This window comes from Xiphophorus maculatus, chromosome 18 (assembly GCF_002775205.1).
Source record: "Xiphophorus maculatus strain JP 163 A chromosome 18, X_maculatus-5.0-male, whole genome shotgun sequence".
Taxonomy (NCBI): Eukaryota; Metazoa; Chordata; class Actinopteri; order Cyprinodontiformes; family Poeciliidae; genus Xiphophorus; species Xiphophorus maculatus.
This window is the reverse complement of record NC_036460.1, coordinates 6,540,488-6,553,890: the sequence shown is the minus strand read 5'-3', so window position 1 is coordinate 6,553,890 and position 13,403 is coordinate 6,540,488. Positions and strand designations below refer to the sequence as shown.

Sequence of the window (13,403 nt, the reverse complement as noted above, 5' to 3'; positions counted from 1 at the left end):
TGGTAAGTAGTCATCTTCAGCGCTTTCATTACCGCTTTGGTTTTAACAGCTGTTTCTTATTGATGTACTTGCAAGTGTAAATAATCCCTCCTGTCAATTTCTCATTACTGAGAGATGTCAGAGGTAGTTGTTCATAGCAGGTCAGCTCTAGCTGTGCCCTACTTGGATCTGTTGCTGGCTGTCCGTCTTCTAGCATGCCTACTTCTGTCTAATCCTCCTTCATGACAAACCATCCATTATTTTCTGTAAATAATTGAACGTTGTCCTTATCTCCATTGAAAACTGAACAAACCCCTCTGCAATGAAGCACATGAAGCCCAAAATCAATGTACTTGCCCTGGAGCAAAAGGCTACTGCAGACGTGTGTGTTCAACATTATAAATTGCAGACAACAAGAGTTTAAAAAATATACATCACATTTATTTGTACCGACACCAGAAGTCCGTACAGAGTTGTCTTTGTCTAATCATGAGTTTGGGCACTAAAGGTACCTGTTTCCTACTTCCAGACATCCAACAGTGAACAAACTGTATCAACAAGCATTGCTGAGTCGCTACTAAAAAACAGTTGGACAGAGCTGACACACACCACTGTTATTTTTCCTAAAGGTAACACAATGTACAAAAAGCAAATCTGGAAATAGTAAGATTCTTGGTTCCATATAAAAGTTTGTTTTTTTATCCCTTCTTGGTGTGTGAATAAGAAAACAATGCACTTATCTCTACAGAGCTTCTGCTGCATTGCTGTTAGGCAGCCAAGGGGTAAATTGATGCAGATAAGTAATGAAAAGATACACGTTGGCTGATCCCTGTATTACTACCACAGCAGCTTTCAAGAAATAGTTCATGCTCCGTGGATCCCTGGAGCTGTGGGAGCCAGCTGGAACTGGTTAGGCGCCGGCCACTGAGAAGGACGCAGAATGCTAAAATAAACCATGTAACAAATCTTTCTACACAAAGTTACATTACAGCACCACGTTACTGTGATGTTCGGAAAGAATTGTGCAAATCAAACAGCCAGGGCCTCAGATGAAACTGAAAAAGTATGAGCTTGGGTGGCGTTGCGTGGAAACCGGCTCACTCAACCCCCGTCGGCATGCCTCGGGCCCTTTAAGATGGCTAAGGCCAAAGCAATCAGGCAGTCAGAGGAGTTAGGGAGCAGATGACTGGTAGCCCCCTTCAGAAACGTGAGGACGTCAGGGTTTCCTCACCAAGAAGCCGAAGGCACCAGGAGAACCAGAATCAGAACTGTCCATGTTAGGCACCTTGTTGGGCGATGCACCGAGCACTGGCTGCTTTTTGCTCGAACGCCTAAGAAAGAGGAAAGAAGGCAAGGTACGTCAATACACAGCAGCACAAAGAAGCATTCGTTTTGGATACTAAGTAAGACCATTGATCCAATGGTGTCTGGCGTTGGTATGACATATTCATTTTTCTTAAAGACATAAAAGAATGGAAAACAGAAACCACATGTCCTAAAAAGATTCTTTATCATTTACAGAACAGGATCCTGCTGCTTGGGATTTAATTGGCTGCGCATGAGTAGGAAGGTTCATGTGGGCAATTTAATTAAAACAGAATTAAACAAAGGCAACTCAGCTCACTAAAATAAACTTGTTGACAGGATTAAAGCCAAAACATAAGGTAGGCACAAAACAGAAACAGCTTGTGCGGAGATGTAATTTCGGAGGTCATTCACGTTTGTGTGTGAGTGAGTGGCAAGAGCGCTAACCAGCTTTGAGCTTACCAGAGGAGGTCACAACTCGAACTTGGGAGCTGAAGGCTCCCTCTCCGCCTTCACTGAGTGCATGCACCTCAATGCTGTAAGTGCCCCCCTCTGGCAGTGAGAGCATGGTAGAAGGGTTAATGGTTCTTGTCACCTGGATGTGGCCTCGGCCCTCCTGTTTGAGTAACACCTGCAGGGGATGTGCATATAGTCACTTCAGGTCTACACCGTATGTACGTTTCACAACATTATGATAGACTGTGACGAAAAGCAGAGCTGTCAGTTGTAAAAAGAGACCTGCTGTGCAATATGGCATCTGGCAAAAGCATTCATGTCCTTGGAACTTTTTCACTTTTCCTCAAATTACAGCAAATTCAATGTACTATCAATGTGGTACAAACCTGTGATGTGGACAGAATTCTTTCTTTATAATTTAAAATCTGAAAAGAGTGTCTGTATTCACCCCTATTGAAAAAATTATACTGTAATCACATAAAACTAGCTTGAACATAAATCCTTTCGGGTTCAGCAGGGAATATTAGGAAGCATCATTAGAAAGACAAAAAGATAAACCAGACAGAATAAGGACAAAGTCGTGGAAGAGATTAAATCCAGTTTAGGGTATAAAAATATCCCAGCATTGAAAATCCCATGAACATGAAAATGATTCAAATTCATCACCTGAAAAGGCAAAGAGTTTCTCACAACTGTGAATCTCTTAAGACTGTCTGGCCACCAAAACTGAAGAGGCCAGTTGTAACTCTGCATATATGGGAGAGCCTAAACCCTAAACATCATCTTGAATATAACATTTTGAATATCGGGCTGCTAGTATCTTGCTGTATGAATATTTCTGTACATAGCATGGACTAAGCAGGAAAAATAGATAGATTAAACATAACATAGTGAAAACCTAACTGAAACAACCCTAAAAATCCAACCAGTGCTACCCCAGATTCGTTTAGATCTCAGCATCTTTATGTGTTAGAATTGGCCTGCAAAATATTTTGAAGTTTGTGTTAAAAAGACAAATACAGTAGAAAAGTTCAAAGGGTCTGAATATTTTTACCTGGCACAATTCCCCCAGGTTTTAAGTTTACCCTGCCGTGAACATTTCATTTATTGTCTTTGTCTTGTCAGATGAAATCATTGAGCATTATTCCCAGATAAATAAACCAATTAAACCAAACTAATTGAGCTGCTGTATGTTGAGGGAAATCAAGTATGGGTACTGCCAAACATATATTAGCAAATTGCTTTCAATTTCATTATATAAAGTCCTTACCATGTATCCAATGACGTCAGACTCATTGTCTTTTGCCTTAACTGGATCCCAGCTTAATGAGATGTTATTGCCTTCTTGAATCCACATGAGGTTGGACGGTGGCTGAGCAGGAGCTGTGTAAGGAACACAATAGCTCATGTTCCAAAGTGCTAATGGATAGTTTCATCCAACTAGGTCAATTTCAAGCAAACCTTGCAGGCAGTATGTGTTCTGTAAGCAGTGTTTCATGATTAGCATCAGTATTGAACTCACGGGACTTCCTGGTCTTGGCTGTGACAGCAGCACTGGCAGGACCCTGGCCAATGCTGTTGAAGCCTTTCACTGTGATAAGGTAGACACTGTTCCCTTCCAGGCCTGTCAGCACCATAGATGTTTCATTTTTAACCGTGCGTCGTTTCTCTCCGGACTCCTCCTGGTCTGCTTCTTTCCAGTAGCTGACCTGTGAACAGCAAGTAAAGACTGAAAAATTACAGTCATAAGCTCCAGCTAATGCACAAAGGAACTAAAGCTCCAGCAAAATGCCAGAGAGGTATAATCTATATGTGTGACTGTACACAGAAAGTGGCACAGCAAATCTATAAAATAACCTCATATCCTCTTGGTTTTCCTGGGCCAGGATTGGGTGGTTTCCAGGTCACCTTAATTTCCGAGGAAGAAATACTGTATGCTTTTACATCAGATGGTGCTTCCCTTGGCTCTGTGTAGCAAAGCACATGGTGAACATACTGTGGGTACAGTTCTGGTCAGAATTTTACATGCTTCTAAGCTACTAAATTGGGTCTTTTAAACTGTTTTTCACATATACACACATATAAAAATTTGAATTTCAGTATTTTTTCTAATACACACACAAAAAAAATACAATAGTGCTCAAATATAAACATACACCCCAGGTAATAATTGTATTTGTAGTAAGTCTGGTTGAATATTAAACTGTTCCTCTTGTTGTTGATACAGTAGTAACTTATTTTAAGAGTAATTAACAATTGTATTGTATTAGTAACACAACTTTTAGAAACACATTTGCTAAAATATCAGTGAAATAAAATCACAAAAACAATTAAATTCAAATATTTTTGAGGTCCCTGTTTACTCCATCTCTATTATTTGGTTAGAAAAGTAACACCATTCATTTACTAATCCAAAAAGTCTTTGAAATATGAGAGAAAAGATCGCTTTTACTATACACAGTGGAGATCATGTACAGATAACTATGATCATATCGGAGTAAAACCTTATTGGAGATGGAATAAAGCAACTTTTTCTCTCCATAGAAGCTGCATCTGATGTGGCGTTCTGTTTGGCTCTCATGTCTTCCTGGAGGAGGATATCGGCAAAAATAATGCTGCCAGCAATTAAATGTGTCCCTCTGCTACTTATAACTTTTTACTTTTCATTAACATAGAAAGTACTCCTGGATCAGTTCCTCGTTTTTTTGCTCTGTCTTCTCAAACCCCCTGCCGGTTGTGGCAGATGGCAGCTCAAACTGAGCCAGGTCACGGTTCTGCTGGAGGTTTCTTCCTGTTAAAGCAGAGTTTTTCCTCTCCACTTTCGCAACATTCATTATATCTGTATAACTGAGCTCAATGCACTGCTATATAACTAGAAATAGTTGAAAAGCATGTGTAATTGAATTGAAATGTCTTTTTTTTAAAAGTTCTTTGAGACGATATTTGTTGTGAATTGGCACTATATAAATAAACTAAAGTAATTAAATTAAAAGCTTAATGTCACTACTCAATCCATCCCAAAACCATTGTCAGGTGTGTCAAGTGCCAAATATTTGATCCAAATATTTCTCTTTTAAATAAAAAGAAAATTAGGTTAGGATGTTTAAGAATAGCCAATGAACCATTAAGGTGCAAATCAATTTTTATATTCTCCAAAATCTTTGTGGCAAAAGTCTTTGTGGCAATTGGGCTTGAAGTGCTTTTTTCTTCCTTTTTTTTCTGCAAAACTTGCTTCATTGTGAACAGTGCCACCGGTGTTACACCATCTTTCACTTTGTAAAGTAAAAGATGGTGTAGACAAATCAAATGTTTTTGAAAAAAGTTAACAGAATAACAAGAATGATTTTGGAGAATATCAAAATTGGTTTGGAAAGTATTAAATCCGCCAATGTTAAGCATCCGGAAAAAACCTTCCCTCAGTCCAGGCCCTATGGAGGACATTTTCTCCATACTTTTCTTCCAGATAATTTTCTGGAGATAAATTCATTTCCCAATAGTTTTCTTGAGAAAAGGAGTAAATTTCCTGTTTTTCGCATATACTTTTTCCCAATGGTTTCTCCAAATAAGTTATTCTCCAGATTGTTTTTAAGACGAGTACATTTTTGCTGTCTGTGCTTAATAAAATACAGGTCTGACACTTACCAAGAATTTAAATGAGCTCTACTGTTTCTGAAAAGAAATCCACCCATTTTCTGTACACCCTAGTGGGGTCGGGAGGTGAGGGTGCCTATCTCTAGGTAACATTCTGGGTGAGAGGCAGGGTGCACCCTGGACAGGCCGCCAGTCTGTTGCAGGGCAACACAGAGGCAGACAGGACAAACTCACACCTAATGTGAGTGTGTGTGTATTAGGGAGAATTTAGAGAGCCCAATTAACCTAACAGTCATGTTTTTGGACTGTGGGAGGAAGCTGGAGTATCAGGAGAGAACCCCCGTATGCACAGGGAGAACATGCAAACTCAGTGCAGAAAGACCCTGGGCCGGGAATCGAACCCAGGACCTTCTTGCTGCAAGGCAACAGTTCTATCAACTGCTCCACTGTGCAGAAAGTGGAAAGAAAGTAATCAAATATCTGATCATAGTGGTGTTGGTACCATATTGAAGGTTTTACAGTGTGTAGTTTATCGGCAAATTGCAATGGAAAATATCTACAAACATTAGCAGGGGTGTATGTATACATTTGACCTTGTATTTATAAGAGTTTTATCCACTTTTGGTTTTAAAAAAATAATTAAAATTGCATTTATTTAACAGTTTAATCAAAACATTAAAAGCCTAATATTATTATGAAGTTCATGCCAGTGATGGATTTATGCAAATTGATATTAGCATACCTCCCTCTGCAGAATGGATGATGACAACTTTGCTGAAAGGCCCGTCTCCCTTATTGTTGTAAACACCGACTTTCACTTCAAATGGAGTGAGAGGAGGAAACGTCTCATCCCTGTATTTGTACATCGTAGCATCCGCAGAGGTCACCATCTTCTCCTTCCAGCCTCTAGTGCCGTTGGCACGAAATGCAACAATATATCCAAAGCCCTCGCCATTTTGGAACTCCTCAGACACAGGCTGAAGGAAGAACAAATAAACATTTAGTTGTTTTATTAGTTTGATAGCACACGTGTTTCCCGGGACTTAAGGTTGGAGATTGAAACGTAAATCATTTCCACATTTTATGCCTGGACAGTCACTGCAGAGAAAGCAAGCAACTTACTAAACATAAACTGAAACAAAGAAAAGGCTTTTCTTTTTTCAGTGATGACACCATATAGCCAGCTTTCACTTTTCTAACCATTTACTGTAACTGCCTGCCACTGTTAATAAAGATGCAGTCAGCCTTGAGTAATGGAAACAAATCATATTTGGCTCAGCTGTATGCATTATGTAGCTATTTATCTTTCCGTGTCTGACAGGAGGATTCTTGCGACACCAGGTTTTGTGTGCCGGCTTCGGTGATTATCCGTGTTTTTTCCTGAAGTGGTGAAACTGGGAGCTTTCTTCCACAGCTGCTCTGAACTTAATCAAATCAAATGCCAATTTATTAAGTGAGCTAAAATCTAATTAAAATACGAGCTGCAGGGATTAAATCTTTGGCTACATGTAATAAATGACAAACACCTGTACACCTGTTTCTGGCAAAGGCTTCGCAGCTAACTCTGTAATGTGTTGATTTGCATAAGCTACAGAGTTACACTGTCCCCGGAAGGCATCAACCACATTAGACATCGAGTCTACAGAGGGAATAGCGGGTGGATGGAGATCTTGTTCACATTTCATTCAACAAAGACCAGTCACCATGACTGGCTAATTACAAGGATGATGAGTGGAAATAAATTAGCTTTCAAAGATATTCTCAGATCTGGCATTGCTTTTGAGGAGATAGGGAGGAGTAAGGGTGGTTTGAAAGCAGCATGAAAAAATGAGCAAGCTGAGCTTAGAAACACTTCTGGGTTTGGGGAGGAAAGATATTCAGAGATATGTGCAGAAACAGTGTGGGAGCGCTGCAAGGTAAGTCTTCTGGATGAAATCATTGGACCTGCTGGGCTCGTCGATGGTAACTACGGGGGCATCACTAATAGTCCTCCCTATGGCTCCTTGAGAAAAAGCAGTCAAACAGTCTACTCTAATGAGATGGCTCAATGAAGCTGGGGAGACTGTTTAGTCATTCATCCTGCTTAATAACCTTGCCCACCATGGCTGTCGAGGCGCTGATAACTCTCCGCAGATGACTGCAAAGGCAGGACTGAAGCGTGCTCACATGCCTCGACTGCCAAAAAGGGCAAACTCTCCTGCACCGCCTGCTTTCATATCCATCTTCATTGATCACTGACAGAGTCCTGATTTATTTCAGAAAGTGTTCAGCAAAAACAAGAATAACAGCGCAAGGCAGAAGCAATTAAAATGCTACTAGCCAACATGAGGTGACTGCACCTTAGTGGCGGAGTTCCTGTTCTTGGACCCCAAAAGAGAAAAAAACACCAAGGAGGAGTGAAAAGTTATATTACAAAAAGCAACTTTACTGTATGCTATTTCAAACATTTTGTTCCATTACAGCCACAAACATTGATTTATTTTAAAGAGATTTTATCTGACAGAAGTAGCACACAATACTGAAGAGGGAGGAAAGTTCTCACACAACAGCAAACATCAAAAACAGAAAGAAATCCCAGTAATCTCATGAAACTGTAAGTGCAATAATTAACACAAACAACCAGCGGAGGAGATGAGCAGGTGCTGGGGAGGGGTCCTGCTAGTCTGGAGGAGTTTGGCTCCTCCAGACTAGCAGCAACGACTAACAGCAATTTGCAAACATCTGGTGGAACTGTGAGTTTGCTTAGTTGGTCATACTTCTCAGTCCACTCACTTCTCAGTCCAACAGTTCTAAGAACAACGACATAATTGAGAAACACTGTTATGATAATGTACTGAAGGAAAAGTGTCAGAAAGAGTAGGAGTTTCTTAAAGACACAGAGGCCAATTTCAAGGTGTCAAACTATGAAGTCAAATTTCTTTTAAGTTATGTTTGATATACGCAGCATTTTATAACAACTGGAGATAACATAGTAACTTGATTTTGCTATAAAATTGTACTCTGTGCCTGAAAAATACATAATAATACCCCTTTAAAAACAACCTTTATTGTGTTGAACCACAGAAAGTATATGCAGAAATTGTCTTACTATTAATTACTTTACTAATTAACTCAAATCAGTCCAAAGACTGGAAGGACAAGGGACCAATCCTTGTTTAGATAGGGCTATTTTTGGTATACCATCATCATTTTCTTTCATCGGGTGGCCCAAGTTTTTATATGGAGGCTGTAAATGAGTTACATCAGCAAGGTAATCATGCTTATGAGATATAAACAGCGCATGATAAACCAGCAACCACTGTTCCATCTGGAATGGGCATCATCTCCAATAACGTCGCACTGAGGGACATGTCTCGTGATGTGAAGGTTACCTTCGTAATGCCTATCGGGTTCTATGCTCAAAAACTACAACAATAACTGTCAGTTGTCTCCACATCTGTTCACTGCTCCCCTGCTAATATATCTTTCCACCAATCTCAATTGGAAATGATCGTCAATTCTCATAACAATTCTGCACATGCACCGCCCTGACTCTGGCTCCGAGCCAAGCTGTCCACCCTGATCTGGTCCACATTAATATCCTCATAACTTGGTGTGAGATTTATTACATTTTCCACAAACACTATAGCGAGAGATTACAAGCGAATATTCATAAACAACCCTGGATTTAGTGGGAACGACTGGAAGAGTCAAGGTTAATCATCGCTGGGCCTCTCTGGTGGGACCAAATTTGAAATTCTCTACATCTTAATCACTTGTGCCGCTGATGCAGCTCTGTGTAGCCCTCAGCCCAGCTGGCCCTCTTCTAGCTTCATCAGCAGGTTTTTGCAATTGCGACCAAGTTGCCCCCCTCCTACCCTCACCCTTAGTCTTTAAAATCTTGGAAAGTTAAACACATTTCAACAGAATAAATTAGGAGCCGTGTTTAAAATGCAATGAGCTATGATCCTGAGCTACTGATGCACAGTTGTTATTAATAAAGCAGGAGTTTTACTCTGCTGGAAACAGCTCCGCCGTTTGCATTACCGAAAAAATGCTCCTTTAATCTCTCAGCACGGTGCCAATAACAGCCATTTTAACAACAGGAAAGTATACATAAACAAACAATAACTCTAATATTTTTGAAAAATAATGCAAACATGGTTGTTTTGTACAGCAACACGGTTTCTACATATTTTTAGGCAAGAATGCAAGACCTTCCAGGTTAAATCTTGTGGATTTCTTGGTTATTTATGTTATTTTAAAATGTGAAATACTAACCTTTATGATTCCTGTCATTCTGGGTTTAAATGTGAAACCTATTATATCTGTTTTTATGAAGAATGAACACAAAGGAAGAAGAGAAACAAGCAACAAAGGGATGAAAGAAGACAGCCAAGGAAGGAAGGGCAGAATACAGTAGCGAAGGATGCACTAAAGGAAGAAAGAGACGTAGGATTATGAGAAGGAAAAATGGAAGGAAGAAAGGCAGAAAAGAAAAAAAAGGTAGAACACCAGCATAGAACAGAAGAAAAGAAGGAATAAATAAAGGATACGACAGAGGCAGGATGGAAGGACAGAAGGAAGGAACGTCAAGGGGAAGTACACAGACAAAAGGAGGGTTAATATGAAAGAAGACAGGATGGGGAAAAGGAAGAAAGGAAATACAGAAAAAACACATGGTAAGGAAGGAAAGAATGAAAGAAGGAAAATTTTGAAAATCGGAAATACAAATATTTTCCATACTTTCTGTTCCCTAATTTATCCAGACCTGTAACTAATGAGAACAAACTTTTTCATGCTGCACAAAAATACTGTGAACAAAAATTAGTCAGAGTAACATGTTTTATTTAAAAATACTCACTGTTTTCATAAGGTTGTCTTTAGAAGACAACACAATTTTATTCCATATTACATCATATCTGTTTATATCCTATGGTTTCTCTTGCACGATAACTTCATTCACCTCTTCTCTTGTGGAAAAGCTTTTTATTCCAAGGCTGCAATGTTTATTATTTTGTGGAATAGCAGTTGGAGAACAAATTCAATAAAAGTAAGTCGGAAATATGATTCACAATACAGGAGATGGGTCTGAAATATGAAAAGGTCACTTTGCCCTATGATAATGCTTACTAGAGCCTCACAAGAGAAACCCAACCTTTTGTGAAATCTTTCTGGTTATGATGTGCATCTCACTTTTATTTTTTCTTTAAAAAGGGTTAAGGATTCCTGGGAGTTTTGCATTACTAAGTAATCTGTACTTCTGCGGGATTTCCTGTACAATACAATGGAGACTAGTCATTATAAAGCTGCAGAAATGAAGAATTAAAAATAATTTTAAAATAAAATCAAAGTTTGTAAAAACTTTGAGAATAGAATACTTTAAAAATACCACAACAGTGCCTTTGTGTTTCTGAGCTGAAAAATATAACTCCCAGCTGAACAGAGTGTGACAAACTGACAATGTCATCTGATGAGATTTGTTTATTTATGTAAGCAGATTCTCTGTCACGTCACATCGTGGTCTGTGTGTCATCGCATATAAATATTTCATTAGAGTTTCAAGGACAGAGATTTAAACACAAAACATATGATGAATCACTCATCCATTTATCAGGCTACACAGTTCTGTGAAAGTTAACACAGAGTTTTTGTCACATTAAAGGTCTTCATTGAATTTTATTGCGGTTTTATGTGAATGTGCAACTCAAAATCAAACATGACTGCAAATGGAAGGAAAACAACACAGCTCTGGGAGCTTCGGCTGTGTGTTAAGGGTTGTTATCCTGCTGCAAAGCGAATCTCCTCCCCAGGTTTGCCATCATGTCATGTATTTAGCTCCATCCATCCACTCCCAGCAGCTTCCCTGGGTTTGCTAAAAAAGACTCACTGAGCATAATAGCATAATGCAGGAGAAAACGTTAATAACCATGAGGATGGTCTTTTTTTTTCAGGGTGAAAAGCAGTGTTAGTTTTCCAAAACATGAGGCATTTTCCATGTGGCTAAAATGTTCAGCTTAATAAGAAAACTTGAGCAGCCTCCTGGCTGCTTCTCTGATAAATACTCTCCATGACTGAACAGGCAGATTAGGTGGCTAGTCATGTCTTTCTGTTTTCAGATGACAGCTTGAGGGCTGCATCATGAAATGTTCAAAGGTTTACACTTTGTTCGATAATGTGAATTATAAAACAAGCTAACCTTGCCTTAAAATTTTCCCCAACTTAATTTCTGACCTGCATTCTGATCTGCATTTCTCATCTTCATGATGTTTGTCAATATTCTCTAACAGACCTCTGAGGTCTTCACAACACATCTGGATTTATAAAGAGGTTAAACTATACATATTCTGACCCCTTTTAATAATTAGTTGAGTTCCTACTTTGTTGTGTTGGATTTTCTTTATAGGTATCAAAGCAAAGATACACAAACTTTTCAGATTTTTATTTGGCAGAATAAAAACACATGTATGATTTCTTTTTCCTTTTTACAACTATGGACTACAATATGTTGGACTATCATATTTAACCTCAAAAGACTTGAAGTGTGCATGCCAAAAAGGTTTAATACAACAAAATATGAAAAATTTTAATACTGATGCCTAGCATTTCCATTGCAATGTGACTGCAACACTTCTCTAGCTAGGATGCTTGGCATGATACCAAAGATCTTACACACGTGATAACTAAAATTTGCTGGCGTAAAAAGAGCAGTTTACTATTACCCAAATAGATTTTACACCCTTTGCTTGGAGTAAAACAGATCCTCAGGACTTAGAGGGGAGCCAAAAAAGAAACTAATTTCAACTACAAGGGACTGCAGCTATGAAACATCCTAGATCCACATTTATCTAACTTGATCGGGAGTTAAAGGGAACTACTTTGTAAGTTTGATGATTCAAAATTTATTATTGCTAGCCTATGTTGTTAAAATGTATTCAGGAGTTAGTTGATGTCTTTGCTTGTCAGATTGCATACAAAATAACTTTCTGTATCATAGTTTCTTAAATAAATGTGACAACAGTGGTAATAATGGAAATCTGTCCACTGAATGACTTTCCCTGAGAGAAATCCTGTCAGTGTCATTGGGATTTATAAAATATTTTATTGTCAAAGGGGAGATTATATAATCTCAAATTTTCCCAGCCACCTATGCTCAAGTCTACATTTTAAATACTCTCACAAATCCCTCAACACATTCACTCCTATACTGTATTCCAATTTAAAAGCACGTCTGGACTCTTCAAAATCTGCTTTGAGACTTCTTGCTACATTTTAATTGGATCCAACTTTGATGGCTCAGGGAATAGGACGACAGGTCCCCAGAACACATGAAGATGAAGTGCAGCTATTCATCTTACTGTATTTTACCTAGAGTGAATAAAACTCACTGTAAAACTAATGCAATCATCTGTGCAATGGAAAATCATCAATCCGCTTCTTTCAACCAGAACCACGAGGATCGGCGTCATTCATCAACCCTGCTCTATTCCACTTAATAATGCATGACAAATATTCCCAGACAACAAAAATGAAAGTTTTTGATGAAAAGCACATGTAGCAGCAAGCCCTACATCGCTATTAAGTCACATTTACATTCAAAATTTATTATTTAGTGATCATTAAATTCCGAAACAGGCAATCGGGAACGCTGGAAGTTCTATAAAGGTTTGTAAAATCAATGCTGATAACTTAAAACTTATTTGAAAAGGTGATTATTTTAACTGAGGGCAGCAGATTCTACTTGTATATATATACTGTATATATATATATATATATATATATATATATATATATATATATATATATATACTGTATGTAGACATATTGTAGAAGAAGTCTATTCAAATGAGGTCTGTTAAAAAGTTATTTTTCTCCAAAATGTGAGTTTTCCCAAATGAAACAGACACACCAATGTGACATTTGTTTTTTCTCCTCTCTTTTTTTTTTTTGCAAATGCTGTCACACTTGTTCAACAGAGGGAGTTTGGCAGAGGACCTACCTCCCACGAGATGACCAGTTCGTGCCTACGGCCGTTCCCTCCGCTGACGTTCGATGGTGCCACGGCTGGAACTGTGTGGAAAGGTTAACACTGC

General features: G+C 38.7%; 1 protein-coding gene across 2 annotated transcripts in view; it reads right to left on the bottom strand.

Annotated features, from left to right (window-relative positions):
* Positions 1–423: 423 nt before the first annotated feature.
* The window catches only part of cntn5 (contactin 5), a 165,844-nt gene continuing 152,864 nt past the window's right edge, over positions 424–13,403 (bottom strand). For both annotated transcript variants that reach the window (XM_023350705.1, XM_023350707.1), the window contains exons 18-24: positions 13,310–13,380; positions 6,074–6,308; positions 3,598–3,707; positions 3,263–3,449; positions 3,011–3,123; positions 1,747–1,915; positions 424–1,310 (exon numbers count right to left, since the gene is read on the bottom strand). In XM_023350705.1, the coding sequence (XP_023206473.1) occupies positions 1,207–1,310; positions 1,747–1,915; positions 3,011–3,123; positions 3,263–3,449; positions 3,598–3,707; positions 6,074–6,308; positions 13,310–13,380 (989 nt within the window). In that variant the 3' untranslated portion in view covers positions 424–1,206. The remainder of the gene's footprint in view (positions 1,311–1,746; positions 1,916–3,010; positions 3,124–3,262; positions 3,450–3,597; positions 3,708–6,073; positions 6,309–13,309; positions 13,381–13,403) is intronic.